The following is a 20,636-nucleotide window of genomic DNA, read 5'->3' on the forward strand; positions in this document are numbered from 1 at the left end:
TACAATAACATGTAAAAAGTTTATTACAATATGTCTTCCATCTTACTATAATTGTTTTGATTTTTACCACTCTTTTCTATAAACAAAATTAAATACATAATTTAAAAATAAAATGAGAATAACTCCTGACCTAACGCAATGCAGCTGGTTGCACAACTGAAACAGTGCCAATTTTATTTTGAAGTGTGAAATTAATAGCTTGTAAATTAAAAAAAAAAAAAAACAGTTAAGTATTCAAGAATTGTAATAAATAAAATTTATTAATTTACTGATTGAAAAAATTAAAAGTGTGAACTATTTATTACCCAACTGGAATCTCACCTGCTTAGAGTGATTAATGAATATTTTATTCTGAGTTTAAGAATATACAAAATCGTGTATCTTTCTATATGAGAGTAGAAAAATTATTAAGCGTAATAAATTTTTAGTGCAGGAGTAATATGGGATAAGAGGCTCAGACTAGCAAAAGAATATCATAGTTCGTTTAACTACTTTAAACAAACGAAAAATAAAAAAATCAATAAAAAACAAAACAAATGATTCCCTTTTAATACAAATATTTTTTTAGTTTCAATTATTTGCGTAATTTAAAAAGTAAAAAGTTGATTACGAAATGCTCTAATTGAACAATTCAATTTTTTCTTTATTTCAAAAAAATTGATACGTAATAGCTTGCCCAGAAAAAAATTCTGAGTTTTTCATATTGTTTATTACATTTGAAGGAATAGAAATTTGAAATATTTTATATCACTTCATTGAACACAATAATACGATAATATACAATAGATTACTGATGCCAAATCTGCACTCTTAATATGTGATATTTAGAATTATAATTGGAAGTTTAGGTTCTTTGATTAATTACTAGCTAATATTGATGCTGTCAGTAAGAACTAAGGTTAGAGGACGTAGTCAATTTTGGTCTTTAGGGCCGATGAAGAGAAGGAGAAAGTACAGGAGAGATGGAAGCTGTCAACAATGAAACATTCCCAGATTTTTTTACTATTGTTAGCGGTCAAATTTTATTAGTCAATTTGTAATTAAATATTAAAAATAAAACTTTTATGAAGTAAGTATTGTATAGTAGGCATTTTTAAAAACCACAGGCGATGCTTCATCAGAAACAAAATTCATTAAAGGCCTTTGACTGGAAAACGGATTTAGACTTGGTTCTTGTATTACTTTTATGTTTTTAACAATATCTTTAATACGTTTATAATCTAGTTTGATTTCTTTTTCAGTATAAGCAGTAATCAGAACAGGGACCGATGAATGTAAAAACATTGCGGAAATAGTTTCAGACCATGTATCCTGACCTTGAAACCCTTCATTACGGTACAAACCTGGATTTAGTGCCGCTATTAAGTTAGGTTTCATATTTATACCATTACTATTAACATATTCATGATATAATAATTGATGGAATTTAAATTCTAATCTACGTTCAGCTTTCGTTACTGTACGTGTGTTGAATGGTCCAATCTCTGGACCAATAAATATAAGATTTACTAGTTTGATGCTAGAAGGAAGTAAATCAAATAGAAAGGCTTCCCACTTAACTAGATTGTTTGCCTCAAAATTTGGTTCTGGTCCGACAACATGTATTGTTAAATTTATATCGTTCATTTCTTTTGGCAAAGCATTTAATAATGAAAACGGCGATGTAGCGATTTCCGATAATAAACAAATTTCTATTTGATCATTACTTTCTGTCAACAATTGACCCATATTTTCTGGCAATGATTGTAACTGTAATGAATGTATTACATGTATACGTTTTTGTAAAATTTTACGAAATAATATTAATTGATCACAATATTTATCATGATTTTTTGGTTTATGCCCAATCGAACACCACTTTGTATGTAAACAATTTTTACAATTAATTAATTTGTTTGGATGAAATTTATGGCATGTAGCACACATCGGTGGAAATAGACACACTTCCATTTCCCAAGGTAATAATTGTCGTTGCATATGTTTTGCACATAACGCTATTAAACCTAAACGAAAATCTCTTAACTGTTCAGCACCAAGAAGATAAGCTTTGTCCAATACGTGTTCACTACCAAGTATTTTGGCCACATTATTGATTGCATCACATAGTTCTTCATGATCATCCAAATCATCTTCTAAATGCTTCATACTACAATATGTAACTAACTGGCAATTTGGACAGGTGATTCCATTTTCAGATAATGATTTGCAGATATGGCATACGCTGCTTAAATATTGGGGCCGGTACCACACTTTGTAATCTGATCCTTTTACATCTGACATCTAAAAAAAAACAACAACATGAAAGAGCAAATAAAAGTTGTTGTAAATGCAAATACTAAAATTATGATATTGATTTATTTACTGAAGTTATTATTTACAAGAGTTAATATTGTTCTACAACATTTCAAATTCAATCATTTTAGATGATTAATGTGATCCTATGCTCCAAAGTGTTTTTTTTTTCTCTCTTTCTCCCTAAAAGTGAATTTTATAAAAGCATAAGTGACGAAGAAATGCAACTTTAAGTACTGGCCAACAAATCAGTTTATAAAATCTTTTTTCAAAAAAAGAGAAGTTTTGTGATCTTGAAATATTAAATTTGATAAAAAAAAAAAAAGTATTTGTATTCACTTTTCTAAAAAGCAGTAACATTTATGTTCGATTCATTTAATTTACTAAAGCAAAAAAAAATTCTCAAAATATTTCTCGGGCTCCTTTGTATACATTATACAATTGTATACATTAAATTAAATGCAAACTAAGAATATTTTATCTCCCGAAGAGTGACGTAAGTAATAAAGAAAAGTACGTTTTCTCATCAGATTTCACGCAAAAACAATAAATAAATATAAAAATGAATAGATTAAATAGACACTTTAAGGGAAAAGTACTTATGGAGAATAATTGTGAATGGTAGATTAAAATCTTTAAATGCCTAACTCACCTTTATGATTTAATTTTTATTGTAGTTTCTACCATCCAAAAATAAAATTCACAATTTTTTTTTTTTATATTCACTTACTAAAAATGATTAATATCGTTCATACATAATTTCTTCTTAGAGAAGCTTAGATCACTTCGGATGAGGGTTTCTAACTAACTTGTCTTCGAAGTTTGGCACAGATTTGATTTAGTAGATCTAGGTCTTTGGCACCTCTACATATATAGACTTCTATTTAGTATTTAGTGCCAATAAAAGGCTATAATAGTATTGTAGCCAGATTCTACAAATACATTCTAGTTTTAACAGTTTATTGCCAAACATGGCTAACTTTAAAATACTATTTTAAAAAATTTAAAAAAAAAAGGGGGTTTTCATATAAAAAACTAATTTTTGTAAAGTTCAAAAATAATGCATTTTTCAGAAGTTTCTCTGTGTGGAACTATAAAATAATAAGCTTTAATATTAAATTTTATTTGACTAGTCGGATTGCATTACCTGGCCAAAAAAAAAGTTAAAAGAAGTCTACTAAAACTTCGATTTTTAGAAAGGGTTTTAGGTTTCCACAAGAAATATAGATTTTGAGATCGCCTAATGTATACGCGTGAACAGCATATCTAAAAACAATAAGTTACGTACACTAAAACTAAACCAAATCCGACAATGACAAATGCAATTTAGGTATAGATATTTTTCGTGATTTTCTTAAAAATTTGTTTTAACATCTTCTGCCAAACTAAAGGCTGATTGCACTTATTTAAAACTTTTCTAAAGGAAAATTGGTTAGTGGAGGCCTAAGAGGAAATTTTATATTAAGCGTTCTTATATCCTGAACAATTTTCTGTTCTCCCGCCAACATAATATTCATTTTAAATTTGGCATTTTGCTTATATATTTCATAATTTTTATTTATATTTTTAATAGGCGTTTAATAATCATTCATTTTCACTAAAAAGACTCTTTTTAAGGGATGTTCAAATACCCACTTCGGGCAAAAATGTCGTTGATCGAAATTTTCTCAAGAAAATACATGTGCATAAGGCTTGATGACAAAAACCAAAACTGAAAAATCAGCACAATACGAGGGTCGTATAAAAAGTCCGTGCAAAAATAAAAACTACTTAATTTTTTGGGGTAAACCTTTTTTATTTTTCAACATAGTCTCCTTTTAGGCTTATACACTTCGTCCAACGCTGCTCTAGTTTGTTGATCCCTTCCGAATAATAGGATTTGTCCAAGTCTGAAAAAAAGCCATTCGTTTCTGCAATCACCTCCTCGTTTGAATAAAATCTTTTTCCCGCCAGCCATTTCTTCATATTGGGGAACAAATAGTAGTCCGAGGGAGCCAAGTCTGGAGAATAGGGGGGATGTGAAACGAGTTGGAACCCTATTTCCATTAATTTTGCGACCACAACTGCTGAGGTGTGAGCTGGTGCGTTGTCGTGATGGAAAAGGACTTTTTTGTGGGCCAATCGTGGGCGTTTTTCTTGCAGCTCGGTTTTCAAACGGTCCAATAACGATGAATAATATGCACATGTAATAGTTTTACCCTTTTCCAGATAGTCGATGAGGATTATTCCTTGCGAATCTCAAAAGACAGTCGCCATAACCTTTCCGGCCGAAGGAACGGTCTTCGCCTTTTTTGGCGCAGATTCCCCCTTGGTAACCCATTGTTTAGATTGTTCTTTCGTCTCAGGAGTGTAGTGATGTATCCATGTTTCATCCACAGTGACGAAACGACGCTTAAAGTCCTGCGGATTCTTCTGGAACAGCTGCAAACCGTCCTTGCAACACTTCACACGATTTCGTTTTTGGTCAAGCGTGAGCAATCGCGGCACCCATCTTGCGGATAGCTTTGTCATGTCCAAATGTTGATGCAAAATATTATGTACCCGTTCATTCGAGATGCCCACAGCACTAGCAATCTCACGCACCTTCACTCTTCTGTCATCCATCACCATATCATGGATTTTATCAATGATTTCTGGAGTAGTAACCTCAACAGGGCGTCCAGAAGGTTCAGCGTCACTTGTGCCCATATGGCCACTCCGAAAATTTTGAAACCACTTATAAACTGTTCTAATCGAAGGTGCAGAGTCACCATAATGTTTATCAAGCTTCTCTTTAGTCTCCTGAGGCGTTTTGCCTTTCATAAAGTAGTGTTTAATCAACACACGAAATGCTTTTTCGTCCATTTTTTGAAAATCACTCGACTTCCTCGATTCAAACGAATGCCAAACACAAAGAAATAGACCGATCTGGCTGAAACTTGGTGTTTGTTCTTCCAAGAGATGCTACTAACTAAACATAACCTCGATACGCGCCAGTGGTGCTATCTCTCTGACTTTGCACGGACTTTTCAAACGACCCTCGTAAAAAGCTTTCGTACTCAGGGCGTCTTAAAACGAACATTTCTAGAGAAAATTTAAATTCGAAATTCGCTCGATTCCAACTCTTTCTTGTTATAAGAAAAAGAATGGGAAAATGAAATACATGTAAAGTATTCCTCGTCCTAATGTTGCTGTATAGGTTCATTATTTAGGCATTTCGGGTCGCTTTCTCTGAGTAAAGACCGTCCGGTTATCTAGCTTTGAATCTTTTTTCTCATGTATATCCTAAGTGAACAAGAACTGTTTACAATTTTATTCAGCTTACTTTGTTGCAGCGTAAAACACTCATACAAAGTAAAAACACATATGAATATAAAACAAAAGCAAAACCAAATTCGCAAGCATTAAACCATCAAGGGCCATTAACACAACTTCATTAGTTCCATTCGTAGTAGTAAACAAAAGTAAGTTTGAACTAAATATTGCATAGATTTGAACAATAAATAAAGAATTACTTCATAAAGAAACGATGAATAGATGATTATAATTGAGGGGTAATTAACACTCTCTAGGAAAGTAAATACAGATTGGTTATCTTTAGTTTAAACTGTTTAAACGATACTTACAAAATATAAATGCTGTTAAATATTTTTCTGACTAATTGCCAAAAAGAGATAACTGATTACATGGTCAATTGAAGCACATCATCAGAAGAAAAAGCTTCTTCAATGTTCAGAATTAAGTGTGAATTTCACTTCTCAGTAAAGCACTAAAAATAAATAAATGAAATCATGAGTTATTAGAGATAGTTACATTTAAAAGTTAGGAATATAAGTAGGTTAGCAAGAAATTATATATACTATATTATTCATTTTATATCAACAGCTTAGCTCATGTAATAAATTAATTACAACGGAAGTAATTTACAAATATATTTTAAGTCAACTGGAGGTGATTTATATTATTCTAAGTTAATCTTGAACTCTTGTAGCAATATGAAAACGAGAATTATGATGGATGTGTGTATGTTGTGTCTGCCATACACACACAGTAACTCTAATATCCCACAATTTGGCGTCCACATCAACGGGAGTAGAAACAAAACGAACATGCCAAGATTAACTGAAAAAAAAAGAAGATAAAGTATGTTCAATGTTATTTACTTTAAGAAAACTACTTCTTAAAGAAAGATTTCACCCTAGGACTAATTATAATACAAAAAGAGAAAATGTAAAATGTACATAACAATGAAATAAACATCTTACAAGGAGTTCTAGCTAACTTTTTTTCTGTTTCATTAAGTACTTAAAAAAAACTTTTTTCTCACTTACAGCTTGAAAGTGCCTACAGCTCTCTGCAACCTCTCTTGTATGCATTTTCCAACTGAGCCTAGCTCTTCTTCTGATAAAACTCCCTAGCACTTCTAGTTCTCATGCTTTGCCACAGTAACGCCAGCCAGCCAATTTTCCAAATGATAAAAATGCATCTACGAAAATATTGCAATTAAATGGAGAGAAAAGAGGGAGAGTAAGAAATCGAAAGAGGTCCCGTAAAGGGGGGGATAATCTATTTATTAAAAAGCAATCTGAATTACTTATTAAGCCAAAGCATATTTATAAATTGAAAGAAATAATTAAAAATTCTCTTTCACAGAATATTCAAAACTATTTCCCGACCTCTGATCTAATAAAAAGTGAATTTAAATTTCTAGACCTTTTAATGACAACTTACTATTAATTAACTAATGAACAGAAGAAATAATCGCAGATATAGCGAAACGTGATGGCGTGTGCAAGTTAGTAATCACGCACTGAGGACAAAAGAGAAAATGAACGCAGGAAAATGTTTTCATGCACATAATAAAATAGAGGCAGACTTTGCCTTCCAGAATATACTTTCTATGGAATAAAGCACTCCATCGTCTTGGATAGAATTGTTGACAAATATACTCTGTGGTTTCCATCGATAATTATTCTTCAAATTATTTATAACCACCACAAGGAACTACAACAATTATATGTTTAGATGTAGGTAACAAATAGAATTCTGAATTAGAAGAGTTAGCACTTCCGAACAACTGGCTATACGTCTGATATTAAATTAGAATAAACGGATAGGCTAAGTTCAGTATAAACAAAGCCCAAACCAGACCAGATCACTCTGGAGCGTGAAAGAGTTAGAAAAAGGTGCAAATAAAATGGGCTGAAGATAAGTTAAATAATTAAAATAATACAAAAAGAGGAACATCAGGTATGCTGTACTCTTTTAAAAATCGAAAGCGACGCTCAAGAGTGGTGATGGTAACACATCGGAATCAAAATCCTTCTAAAAAATTTACTAGGAATTGCAGCTATTACTTTGTGGAAAAAAAATCAATCCTAACGAACCTCTCAAAGAAATCTGGGAAATACATTTAAACTAAGTAAGGAACTTGCCATTTAATGAAAAAATATAAATACACGGATTAATTCATTCCTTTTTTTAATCACTTTAAGAATATTATCACAAATAAATCAGAATTTGTTACTTCCTTTATATTGATATATATATTTCTCTATATCTAATTTATCAAGTTCTCAGTACACAGACCTTGCTGTGGGTAGTGAGGCAGCTTTGAATGAGATCATTCCAGCACAGCCACTGATCCAATTCACTGCTCAGAGCAAACATTCATTCTTTTTGTAAGTATAAGTTTCCTATATTACTTCCTCTGCTTTCTACCAACTGTTTTATCCATTAATCTTATTTTATTTTAATATTCCCTTCTCCCTTAAAAATAAAAAAATTCTTAAAACATGGTTAATGAAATACTGCTTGACATTAAAAATATTCAAATAAATCTTTTCTTCGATTAATATTTTTATCCTCACATTTATTTAGTTTTGTTACTTTGCCAACAACTTATTAAAAATTAAATTTGTTAAAAATGTTCCTATAGTTTTTATCATTCGTAAAAATTTTTTGTAAAATTTACCAATTTCGCCGTATTCAAGATAAAAAAAAAGTTAGTACAAACATTAAATCAACGTTAATAGAAACAACAATTACTTTTAATAGATAAAAGAAGAGATAAAATATAAGAAAAATTTGCCAAATTGACTCTTAAACATAAATACATCTCTGGAATAAATTAATTCCTTAAACATAACTGAAGTTATTGAAACAATGTGAATAGAAATAAATTATTCAAATAAGAATTTAAGGGTTTAAAGTATGCGTGTATTATTAATCACAACAACTTAAAATATTTTTTTTTAATTGCAATTGCAAAATTACTTATTAAAATGAAGGGAATTTGAAAAGCCCCACAAAATTTGTCCTTTGATCTTTCTAACTAATAATAGATTAAAAAAAATTGACAAATATTGAATTCCAAAAAAGTCTGTCGATGAGATTCTCTTAAATATTAAGCCCTTATATGCGAGTTTTTCTCTCTAAATCTATTGAAAACCAATTACATAAATCTTCCACATTCGTACAAAGTTTACTCTTTATATAAAAAATCCTAAAATGAATGCTTTAGTTGAATTTTTTGTTGTTTTTTTTGCAGCATTTTCTGAACAAAATGCCCCTTTATTTTACATACTTATTTTTTTTTAAATTATATTTGTTTGAAGAGACACACCCCTAAATTGCTTAGTTAATTTATTTTAAGCTTCAATACCTTCTAGAACAACTTATACGGGAAGCATGTAAAATTCTAATTTCCCATGTTCCATAATTTTTGTTTAAACTATTGTGAATGTTTCCATTTCAGGTTTTTTTTTTTTTAACGATTAAATTAATGTTAGTGTTATACCTTAATATTGAATACAAATTACATATTTTAAACCAGAGATATTGATTGTATTTCTCCTTTTTTAAATAAGTATTTTGGGTAAAATTAATAAAAACGATCTAAGTATCTGAAAAATACATCATTCCAATCAATGCTAAGTTATACACCAAAGATCATAAAATAAAGCTAAATATAGGGATGAGACCAACACATGTGTTTCTACTTTTACTGCATCTAAATATTTTTTTAATGTTTCACTTCATTCTAATTTTTTTTTCTTATTTATTTGCACATGGCTTTTTACCTACCATTTCGGTGGAGAAAGTAAAATGAAGAAAAATACAAATCGCGGCCACTTTACTAGGGTAAATACCTTCTCACTTCGACCAGATTTAATTTGGGTACGTGAGTACTTGATGATCTTCAGAGAGGGAACCTTACAAGTAATTGAACAATATTAAATTATTTTAGTTGATTACAAATTAAAAAGTGCGGCAATACACTTATTATTTGTGCAGAAATTATCGTACACAATTGAGACCTCTTTTCTTACAAAAATGTGGTTTTTAAAAACTGGTCCGTATGTAATTGTACCTGTATGTATTCATCAGTATGTATTATATGCATCTAAACTGTAAATGATACAATATTTAAATTTGATACTTTATTTGTATAAAAGAAATAAGTTCTCACGAATATCATTCTATTATTTATGTTATTTTATTGTTGTTTCTGTCAATTGGATATTGATCTGTTTTTTATTTAAAAATAAAATAAAATTAAACATTATATTCACAATACACACTACTAAGTTTATTTCAAATATTTCTTTAAAATTTTCCGTATTCGAAAAAAAAAAGATTTACCAGACGTGAGATTTTTTGAATTGTCATGCCCACTCATTTTCATATTTGCCAAAATAAGAAGTAAGATTGTACAAAGATTGTGTTCATTTCATTGTCCCCTAGCAAGTTTCACTCTCACACTAACACTTGTAGCTTAAATAAAGCTGCTTTATTAATCTTCAGTTGCCTCAATTCTCGCACTCATGATTTATTTACAATAATGATTTTTTTCACTTTGATCTTTGCAATTAATGTAGTTACCGTTTAGTTAAATTGAAGATGAAAGAAAGCAAAAATTATTTGTACAGAAGAAAGTAGATACTCTGGCTAAACCATTTCTGTACTCCAGAGTGTGAGTTGTTTCTATTTATAAACAACACTTCTGCTGGCCTTCAGCATTCCTTACGTCTAAAGTACTTAAAACAATCGATAAGATTATTTACTGATAATCTAAAAATTTACCCCGTTATTATAAATTATGTATACTAATTATATATTTATTACGTCAAGGCAATTAACGGTATGATTGAAATCTCACTTTATTCATTTTTCCTAAAAAGTGAAAAAATAGTTTCTGAAAATTTTGTTGTATTTCTACTTTATGTTAAGTTAAAACTTCTGCCTTACTTTATATCATTGCTAATAAACATAGCAATATTTGGAAAAGGGAAGGGATTAGCTATGAGGTTAGCATACTGGACTCCCACGCGGAGGTCCCGGGTTCGAATCCAGCAGCTGACCCTTAGATTTTCTCTTCCTAGGAGCTTCTTACAGCTCACTGTCCGGTGATGGACAGTGTTGTCTGTAACGAGAGAACACTGTCCGGAGGCCGGCAGTGCACTGGAAAAAGCTCCGGGCGCTAATGACCTCAGCTGTTGATGCACAAAAAAAAAAATATATATATATATATATATTTGGAAATAAATAAAATATTTCTAATTCTTTTGGATCGTTTCATTGTCATCATCTTCAAACTATATAAGTTTTTCATTATTGTCTTTTCGTTTTTTTCATGTTTTTATAACGTCGGCACAATTTTGACATACCAATGTCTTTCGAGAACTGGTGTCTATCACCATTCAATATGAATTGTTTATACAATTATGTCCCATACAAATCCTTGTAAAAACATTGGTGCATTGGTCACGATGATGGAGAGTGACTGGATACAGTTGTAAGATATTTGTAGTGTACAGGACAGGGACAAGAATCAGCGAACTGTCAATATGTGGGAACAATCACAACAAACAAACTCCTTCTCGACCCTTTGGACCTTTAGTTTTGATGACAGGATTCCTATTAGTCTACATCTTAGAAACTTTCATACCTCCCTTAGAAGATGAAAATGATTTTTAAAATGAAAATAATTTTTAGTAGGTATAATTGACCATAAAGTGCAACCACTTACATTCTCGTTATTTAAATTTTTGCCTATACATTGCTACCTATTTCTTTCATAATGTTATTTGCAATAGAATTGCCGTTGCTTACTTTTTGGTTTAATTGAAACCTCCATTATTTATTCTAGGTAAATAAAAGATTTTACGTCCTAAATTCTTTTAATTATATCTTTAATCCATAAGCGCTTTGTGCAAATAGTCGCGTGCCGCTTCACTATAGTTATAGTTTTATATCAAACTTCTTTTATATCAAACCGTTTGCTTTTGTTATTGACTCACATTGCACAATGATCCATTAGTCAAACAAAAATCGTAATTTTATACTCATTGTGTGTTAGTAGACTCACTCGTAAATCAACATTACGTCAGCATGGTCTATCAGCTATATTTTATCGCTGTTTTTTATTTCACCTTTTGTTGCAAGGTAAATGTTCGAGGAAACTGCCATTTTTTAAGAAAATATTTTAAACTCTTCGGAGTCAAAGCATTTAGCATTACCTTAAACTAAGGTTTCGCTAACCGAAAACGGACAAAAATTGATTGTATTGATCGAAGTAATTTAACTGTAATAACAGTTTATTCTTTGAGCGCCCTATGTTTTTAACCCAATGTGCATAAATTCGTAATAGTTATAATCAAATTCAATTAAAAATTTATCATTCTTACATGAATTTTATTAAGGCAGCATTCAAGGCATACAACGAGCAATTAGGTTTTTCAGTACAATCTGCAGTGGTATCCTCCATTGACCCAATCTGTAATCACAGTTATTTTTATTATAAAAAAAAATCATTATATGAAGGCTATTAACTAAACCAACCCAACGGAACTACTCATCCGACACACTGGACATTGAACTTTTACATAACATCAACAAATTAATCACTGGGAAACATACAGACACAATATAAAGAAGCACAGTACCTACACATTTAACACCTACACTTCACTTGATGTATCATTCACAATGCCATTCATAATTCCCTTACAAAATAAAAGATATCACAATATTCACTACCTGCTAGAATCTGAGGTTTTTAAAATTTAAAGTTTTTGTAATGAGTATGATAACAACTCACATTGGGTCAGGTATTGGTGAAATTATGTTTGTGAAGATTATGAACTTTTAAGTGATAGATCCCCAGTTCGAATCCCGAGTGTGGTTCCTTTTTATTTATAAGGAAAAAAAGAAAGTTTACCCTCATAAATCCTATTTCTTTTATTTGAAACTTTTTCAAAACAAAATACTGATTTATAAGGAGGTTTGGAAGAGTGCTTTGTCAAGCTACGGCTAAAAAATAATTTTATTACCGGGTAAATTCGAATGTAATTGTGGATATTAATAAAACTTTAAAATGTGTAAAAAATTAAGTGAATCAGAGAAAATCATAAGAGTATCACACAAATTTTTTGTTTTTAGAAAAGTAATTTGCTTCTTTTTTCAGGTAAATGAAATATGTGGGACGTATTAGTAGCTTTTGTGACGGTTTGTGTTGGAATCTATCTTTGGGCTACTTGGAATTATAATTACTGGAAAACATGTGACGTTCCATTCATTAAACCACTACCATACTTTGGTAATATCAAGGATTTATTCTTTATGAAGAAAAATTCAGGGCAAGTTTATACAGAACTCTATTGGTAAGTAAATATGCGTTATATTATTATTTTATTTATTGCTTTGAAGAACATTATGCCTTACAAGCAAGGAGTGTGTTATAAAAGAAAATGAAAATAAATACAATATTCCAATTATATCATAAAATGAAAAACTAAATAAATAATAAACTTCCTATTATATAAACCATTTAAAAAAAACAAAAGAAGAAACATACAGTTTTGGAAGAATACCAGCTATTACCTTGTTGAAATAAAAATTTCGGAAGAAAAACCAAATAGGGGCTTCCTTGCAGTAATAATACTCGTACATTAACTTAAAGATTTTCTTTGATTTAAACATTTGATGGTATATAAGAATATATTGTTCAATTGAATAAATATGCGTTATAACAATAAATAAAATAATATTTATTACTTAATTATAAAATGACAGTAATAAAAATCTGCTAAACCACAAACGTTATGGTTATGTACAAGCACTAAGTCCTAGATAACCATAAATAAAACAAAATCCAACATTTCTTTAACAAAAAGGCTCAAGTTAGGGATTGGTTTATTTGGTTAGACTCAGCTTGTGTTGCTCAACTGAATGTTCAATAATGAAGTAACTAAATAAAGAAACATTACAAAAAAAAACATGTAGAAAAAATCTGTTAGAAAAATAACTTATTTTTCATTTAGTGGAATGTATTTGTTGAAATCGAAAAAGTAGAAGTGTAGCGTTTAGACTCGAGACTTACGAAGATTAAATCTTTCTGTATATGGTGATCTATAGGTTGGGGGACAATAACTTCAAAGTTTAAATACCAGAGATAGTATTTATTTATATTCAGACATGAAGTGAGTCATGACGCGTCAGTCTTGGTAGACGTCAATTAGTGGAGGATTTCCCATAAATGTTCTCTTAACATCCTCATCAGAAGCCACCGTGATGTTTTAGGCCAATTTTAAGCACCCTAAGATAAATCTGTACATATACAGCTTATTTTCGCCTGGAAAAATTACTAATTTTCGTTTAAATACACCCCAGCTAATGATTTTATTCGTAATGAATTTATAATATTTTTCTATCACTTTCAGGAAATATCCAGAAGAACCAGCAGTAGGGATATATTATATGCGCAGTCCACAATTACTTCTTCGTGATATAGATTTAATAAAAACTGCATTAATTAAAGAATTCACCAGTTTTCATGATAATGCATTTTTAACAGGATTAGAAAATGATCTATTTCTTCCATTAAATCCATCTATGGCAAAAGGAGAACGGTTAGTACCTATTACAATTTAAGAGAAAATATTTTTTATTATTATTTTTGAAAATTACTTATCAGTTTCCTTGAAAATGTATTAAAAATATGTAATGTCCATTTTTTTTTAAGATCACTTTCTTTTCTTTCATTCAATGTTAGAGATCCCATCTATTATAAAGAATTCTCCCTTTTTAAATCAAACAAAAAGTGAATTACTTAAACTTAAAATTCTTTGCAAAGTATTTGAAAATAATATTTCAATTATCGCTGATTGAAATAAATTATTTTTATTTAGACAACGTTATGATAATATTTTTGTTCATCATAGCAATGAGTTAACAAATGAGAGATTTAGATTTCGATTGGACGGTATTAAAAGTGAATGAAGTAATTAGTGACTGTTTTGTCTATACGAATTGATAAGTTTATAAAATTGCTATAAAAGCCTTGAATGTTGGTTTTGTAAACAAGGTTTCATTATTTTTTTGTTTAGCCTCCAGAACTAAACCATTTACCGATACATCTTTTTTTTTGAGGTATGATTTCAATTTTTTTTTTCAGATGGAAAACTTTAAGATCACTTCTTGCAAAAGCATTAACGACAAGTAAAATGAAAGGTATGTATCCATTGATGGTAGACGTTTGCCACGAAATGAAAGAACATGTGAAACACAATTTAGGTATACCTATTGAAGTAAGTAATAAAATAAGACTTAAATTTTATCAATAAGTTTTTATAGGGACAATTTTTCATAAGCTATAATATATTCTCATAACAATAATAGCTTCATTGAAGTATTATTTCCAGGCAAAACATTTCAGTGATCAATATAGTGCAGATTCTGTTGCCTCTTGTGTATTTAGTCTTAAAACAAATTCCTTCAACGATCCAGAAGCAGAATTTATAAAAATGTCAAAACAGGTTTTTAAACAAGATTTTTTATCTTCATTAACAATGATGATTGTCAGTATAATGCCATGCCTTTCGTCGGTGTTAAGAGTTAGGTAATATATATTCTTTAAATATAAATAAATAAAATAATTAAGAAAAGACTTTAAAAATTTTAAAAAAGTCATGTCAAATTTGTAGTTTGACCTGTAATTTTTCTTATTTTCATTATTTGTTAGTTTGAAAGTCCTGAAATAACAGCTAACTGAATGAAGCTTATAAATTTCCAGTATTTTTTATTTATTTTCTTCTTTTATAAGCTTTCATAGATGCATAATCTTATATTTAACGCCCATTAAATGGTTTTGTAGGCCTGTAATCTTAAAATTTTCGTAATACTTTCCTTTATGTAATTATTGCCAATAAAAACTATTATTGTTATTATTATTATTACTATTATTAGTATTAATTATTATTATTATTACTCATAGATTTCAAACAGACATTCAGGATTTATGAGGGTATAACAACTTAAAATAAACTCTTCCATTGATATTCTTAATAAATGTTTAGATATTAAATAAAACAGAAATGGAAAATACGATACTTTTTATATCTCTTTCTTACTTAAGTGACTCGTATAGAACTAATAATAATTTATTATTATTATTAAATCTTTAGTATGTGAGAATATTTATTTTTTAAAAAATATCCCATAACTTATTAATTTAATTTCATTTAATGCTAAATGACGATACATTTAAATTTCCAATTACATATTCATAACTTTGCTTTTATTTTAGATTCATTTCAAAGGACGTTACCAATTTCTTTATTAAAATCGTCAAAGATTTGTATGAAAGTCGAAAACAGAATAATATTACAAGAAATGATTTTTTACAAACATTTCTAGATGATTATAAAACGAGTGAAACTGGTAGTAAGAATCAAAAGTTATTTATTTTTTAATGGTAAAAAATATTTATATATTAATAAACATGTATATAAACTTGACAGAGATATATTCAACGTTTCAGTATATTCATTAGAGGCGATAACAGCAATCACTATGACATTCTTTATCGATGGCTACGAGACTTCATCGACTTTAATGGCATTCACACTTTTTATGTTAGGATTGTACCCTAACGTACAGGAAAAAGTTCGGGAAGAAGTTGAAGCATTGTCACATATAAATTACGAAACTGTGCATGATCTTAAATATTTAGATGCTGTTATAAACGGTAATTATTTTGCAATATAGTAATTGTATTCAAATTGAAGTACACAAAATGTCCAAAGAATGATCACAGTGTTGAAAAAACAGGTTTTCTTTTCGGAAAAAGAAATGGTTCCTTTCTGATAAAACCATCCATTTGATGTCTGAACATTTTATATCCGCGAAAACTACTTTTGAAAAACTGAAAAGATTCAACATTTTCCTTGCTTAGTAAAGAAGTTAATAATTAGTTGTATTATACGGGAATCCTAGATCTACAATTACTTTATACTTAATTAAGTGAACCTTAACTTTGAGGAGCCAAGAAAACACCAGTTACGAGGGTCGTTTGAAAAGTCCGTGCAAAAATAAAAACTACTTAATTTTTTGGGGTAAACCTTTTTTATTTTTCAACATAGTCTCCTTTTAGGCTTATACACTTCGTCCAACGCTGCTCTAGTTTGTTTATCCCTTCCGAATAATAGGATTTGTCCAAGTCTGAAAAATAGCCATTCGTTTCTGCAATCACCTTTTCGTTTGAATAAAATCTTTTTCCCGCCAGCCATTTCTTCATATTGGGGAACAAATAGTAGTCCGAGGGAGCCAAGTCTGGAGAATAGGGGGGATGTGAAACGAGTTGGAACCCTATTTCCATTAATTTTGCGACCACAACTGCTGAGGTGTGAGCTGGTGCATTGTCGTTATGGAAAAAGACTTTTTTGTGGGCCAATCGTGGGCGTTTTTCTTGCAGCTCGGTTTTCAAACGGTCCAATAACGATGAATAATATGCACCTGTAATAGTTTTACTCTTTTCCAGATAGTCGATGAGGATTATTCCTTGCGAATCCCAAAAGACAGTCGCCATAATCTTTCCGGCCGAAGGAACGGTCTTCGCCTTTTTTGGCGCAGATTCCCCCTTGGTCTCAGGAGTGTAGTGATGTATCCATGTTTCATCCACAGTGACGAAACGACGCTTAAAGTCCTGCGGATTCTTCTGGAACAGCTGCAAACCGTCCTTGCAACACTTCACACGATTTCGTTTTTGGTCAAGCGTGAGCAATCACGGCACCCATCTTGCGGATAGCTTTGTCATGTCCAAATGTTGATGCAAAATATTATGTACCCGTTCATTCGAGATGTCCACAGCACTAGCAATCTCACGCACCTTCACTCTTCTGTCATCCATCACCATATCATGGATTTTATCAATGATTTCTGGAGTAGTAACTTCAACAGGGCGTCCAGAAGGTTCAGCGTCACTTGTGCTCATATGGCCACTCCGAAAATTTTGAAACCACTTATAAACTGTTCTAATCGAAGGTGCAGAGTCACCATAATGTTTATCAAGCTTCTCTTTAGTCTCCTGAGGCGTTTTGCCTTTCATAAAGTAGTGTTTAATCAACACACGAAATTCTTTTTCGTCCATTTTTTGAAAATCACTCGACTTCCTCGATTCAAACGAATGCCAAACACAAAGAAATAGACCGAACTGGCTGAAACTTGGCGTGTGTTCTTCCAAGAGATGCTACTAACTAAACATAACCTCGATACGCGCCAGTGGTGCTATCTCTCTGCCTTTGCACGGACTTTTCAAACGACCCTCATAGAACAGCTTTTGCTGATAAACTCTTCGTATTGGGGTTTTCCCTTAAATTTTCAAAGGCGTTTCTAATTCAAAGTCGCAGAACTATACATTGTACTCAGAAGATATTTAAGAGAAAATTAATAGTGTTACAGCAGCTACCTAATACATTTTCTTGAAAAAAATTCAGATAAAGTAATAGGATTTGTACTTGATGTTTCAAGAAAAACATGAGAAATTAGAATTAAAAAATTTAAAAAAATAATAATAAATCAGCCAACCCTTTATTTATTAGATTTGTAGGCGTCAGTAACAGTTAAAAACTGAGTAACAAGTTAGATCTTAGTGGGTTTTTTGTTTTTGAGATGTTTATTTATGCAGAACGGGTAAAATTAAAGATGAGTGAGTGTTGGGGAACATTTTTACGACCCAAAGAATGTCTAAATATGTGTGCTACTTCATAAGATTAAACCGAAAAACTTTGCATAAACGAAGTTACTTCTTCGGTAGTAAGTGAAAGAAAATATTAAATAAATTCTTTAAATTTATTACTCTGTTTCATTTTTCATCCTGTAATTAAACATTTATCTGAACCGCATTTTAAAAACTGAATTGATATTGCAAATTTTGCTAGGTTTTTCTTCCCTACTTGACAACCATTTTGAATTATTAAACTTAATAGCTCAATTAATAATTTAACACAAAGAAGATTTATTATGTTTACAGAAACTCTAAGGTTATACCCTCCATGGTTGCTATTAACTAAACAATGTACTCAAGATACTGTCCTTAAATCCGGCGATAGAACTTACCCACTTACAAAAGGAATGTCAGTAGCAGTTCCTGTATATTCTATATCAAGGGATCCCCAATATTTTAGAGAACCTACGGAATTTGATCCAAGTAGATTTTATGAAACACCATTACCACCGAGTTTCTTCCCGTTTGGTATTGGACCCAGAGCTTGTTTAGGTGAGTTTAAATTTAATTATAGTTTTCAAAGAGCTAATTTTTCTTTCAAGACTTTTCTCAATTGGTTGTACTTCTATATAAAATTCTATTTCTAATTAAACTCAAGAGATTTAAGGTAAAAAGTATTTACGGTATTGTAAATGGTAGGCAAGACCAGACCTGTTTTTAATTTAAAAATATTAAATAGAAAAAAATATCAAAATATAACTACCTACAACCTCAGGTTTAAATGATACCTTCCATAAGACAGAATGCACAACATCTGTCAAAGTTAATATTAAAACTGTCCGATAAACTTTACATTTACAATGAATCTACCTACTTATCTTGTAAAGTAGACGGCTCTTGTGTAAACAATTCAAGATCTCTAGGGTAAAGTCTTGCCATTCTCCCTCAAATTCTTACTCCCAATCAATCGGACATTTCCATTTTTCGTCTGAACATATAGATAGAACTAACTTTATATCTCCACCTGGTTCAATCCAGCATTTCAACTAAAAAGAAATTAAATGTCTTTAAATATTATATTTTTAATAATGCAGAGTATTGTGCACTAGAAAAACAGTTTTTTTCCCCCCAAAGACATGGTCTGGGAAACTCTTTCAATTTCAGACGGCGATATTGAATTGAAATTTAGATTTAGTATTCTGTTTCAATAGATACTATTCTATAGGTACTGAGTCTCCCACAGATAGAAGTTTCTACCCGCTCTTTTATTTTAGAAAACGCAGGCTTACGATGTGATAACACACATAACTTCCAGAAAAAAGCGTCCAGCTCCAAAAGTCATCCTCAAACCTCTTCTTTCCCTATGATCCTTTATCTTATAACCATTTATTTATATTCAAAAGAGAGAAAGAAACTTTATTTACTTTACCCAGCTTAAAACAGGAGTGTACAACTTTTACAGATACAATCCCTCATAACAAATACTGTCGACAAAAAAAAAAGGTTGAAATATATTTAATAACTAAAATATTATTTTTCAGGCTCCAATTTTGCACTAACTCAAATAAAACTGGCTTTGGTGTATTTAATAGAAAATTTCAAAATACTACCAAGAGATGAAGGCGCTACAATGCCAGAATTGAATCCAAGAAATGTAATAGGAATTGTTCCGCCAAATGGATTGTGGATTAAATTTGAGAATATAAAAAGCGAATGACTTTTAGAAAACTATTTGAAAAAAGAATAGTTGACTAATATATATTAAAAATTTATATTAAGTGAAATGTTTAAATACTACTCACAGTTAAGCCATATACTGTAAAATTGTACATAATTTGAATAAAGCCTAGATATTTATGACTGTGTTCATATTTTTCTTAAACAAAATTTTTAAATGATTAACACCTTCTTAAAGAGTACAGAAAAATTTTATTCTGTGTTTCTTTACACTAGAGCAGAATATGACCTCCTTAAATAAATTATTTATTTAAAGCTATGAACCAATAAGGCATTAAGCAGAGATTTTGAAGCTGTTTCAGAGAATTAGTCACGTAAAAAATAAGAAAATTAATTTAGTAAAGAATAAGTACTTTACAACATAATGTTCCAAAAAAAGACAGTTTTAGCACTGTACTAACTATAGAAAATAATGAAAACTGTAGATAATAATACATAAAAAATTTAAAACAAAAATAATCCATCAGAAACGAAGCATCTTTCTTTAAACAAAAATGAAGCAAAAATTATTTAGGGAGTTTGATAACTGAATAAATATTTAACAAAATTTCTAGCTATTATTCTTTGACAAAATTGATAATTTTGATGACTTGTTTACATATACACAATATATATTATGATT

The 20,636-nt window shown here is 30.3% G+C and overlaps 2 protein-coding genes across 14 annotated transcripts in view; one reads left to right on the plus strand and one right to left on the minus strand.

The window, feature by feature from the left end:
- The window catches only part of LOC141454719 (uncharacterized), a 23,093-nt gene continuing 2,457 nt past the window's right edge, over positions 1-20,636 (minus strand). For 4 of the 12 annotated variants that reach the window (XM_074129275.1, XM_074129273.1, XM_074129276.1 and 1 more), the window contains 5 exons: positions 19,152-19,323; positions 11,961-12,049; positions 6,603-6,757; positions 5,898-6,393; positions 1-2,280 (listed from right to left, as the gene is read on the minus strand). In XM_074129275.1, the coding sequence (XP_073985376.1) occupies positions 1,063-2,280 (1,218 nt within the window). In that variant the 5' untranslated portion in view covers positions 5,898-6,393; positions 6,603-6,757; positions 11,961-12,049; positions 19,152-19,323 and the 3' untranslated portion in view covers positions 1-1,062. Of the gene's footprint in view, positions 2,281-2,944; positions 3,128-5,897; positions 6,394-6,602; positions 6,758-7,860; positions 8,041-9,915; positions 10,780-11,960; positions 12,050-19,151; positions 19,324-20,636 lie in introns of those variants that run through there. The other 8 variants (XM_074129270.1, XM_074129271.1, XM_074129272.1 and 5 more) reach the window with 8 other exon arrangements.
- On the plus strand, positions 7,832-20,134 carry LOC141454718 (probable cytochrome P450 9f2). Of its 2 annotated transcripts, none has more exons than XM_074129268.1 (9): positions 7,832-7,952; positions 12,740-12,935; positions 13,995-14,183; positions 14,729-14,861; positions 14,976-15,172; positions 15,860-15,996; positions 16,094-16,300; positions 18,584-18,829; positions 19,819-20,134. In XM_074129268.1, the coding sequence occupies exons 2-9, from the start codon at positions 12,751-12,753 to the stop codon at positions 19,992-19,994; spliced, it is 1,470 nt and encodes a 489-aa protein (XP_073985369.1). In that variant the 5' UTR covers positions 7,832-7,952; positions 12,740-12,750; the 3' UTR covers positions 19,995-20,134. The 2 variants fall into 2 exon arrangements, with proteins under 2 accessions (XP_073985369.1, XP_073985370.1); XM_074129269.1 differs by having other exon boundaries at positions 15,860-15,993.

Source organism: Rhodnius prolixus, unplaced genomic scaffold (genome assembly GCF_049639745.1).
Source record: "Rhodnius prolixus isolate KJV_2025 unplaced genomic scaffold, Rpr scaffold_9, whole genome shotgun sequence".
Classification (NCBI taxonomy): Eukaryota; Metazoa; Arthropoda; class Insecta; order Hemiptera; family Reduviidae; genus Rhodnius; species Rhodnius prolixus.

Excerpts from the sequence above, each read along its gene's own strand:
- LOC141454718 (XM_074129268.1), top strand. The coding sequence starts at position 12,751 with ATGTGGGACGTATTAGTAGCTTTTGTGACGGTTTGTGTTGGAATCTAT. Across the intron at positions 14,184-14,728 it reads TCTATGGCAAAAGGAGAACG|ATGGAAAACTTTAAGATCAC; the intron begins GTTAGTACCTAT and ends TTTTTTTTTCAG. Across the intron at positions 14,862-14,975 it reads ATTTAGGTATACCTATTGAA|GCAAAACATTTCAGTGATCA; the intron begins GTAAGTAATAAA and ends TATTATTTCCAG.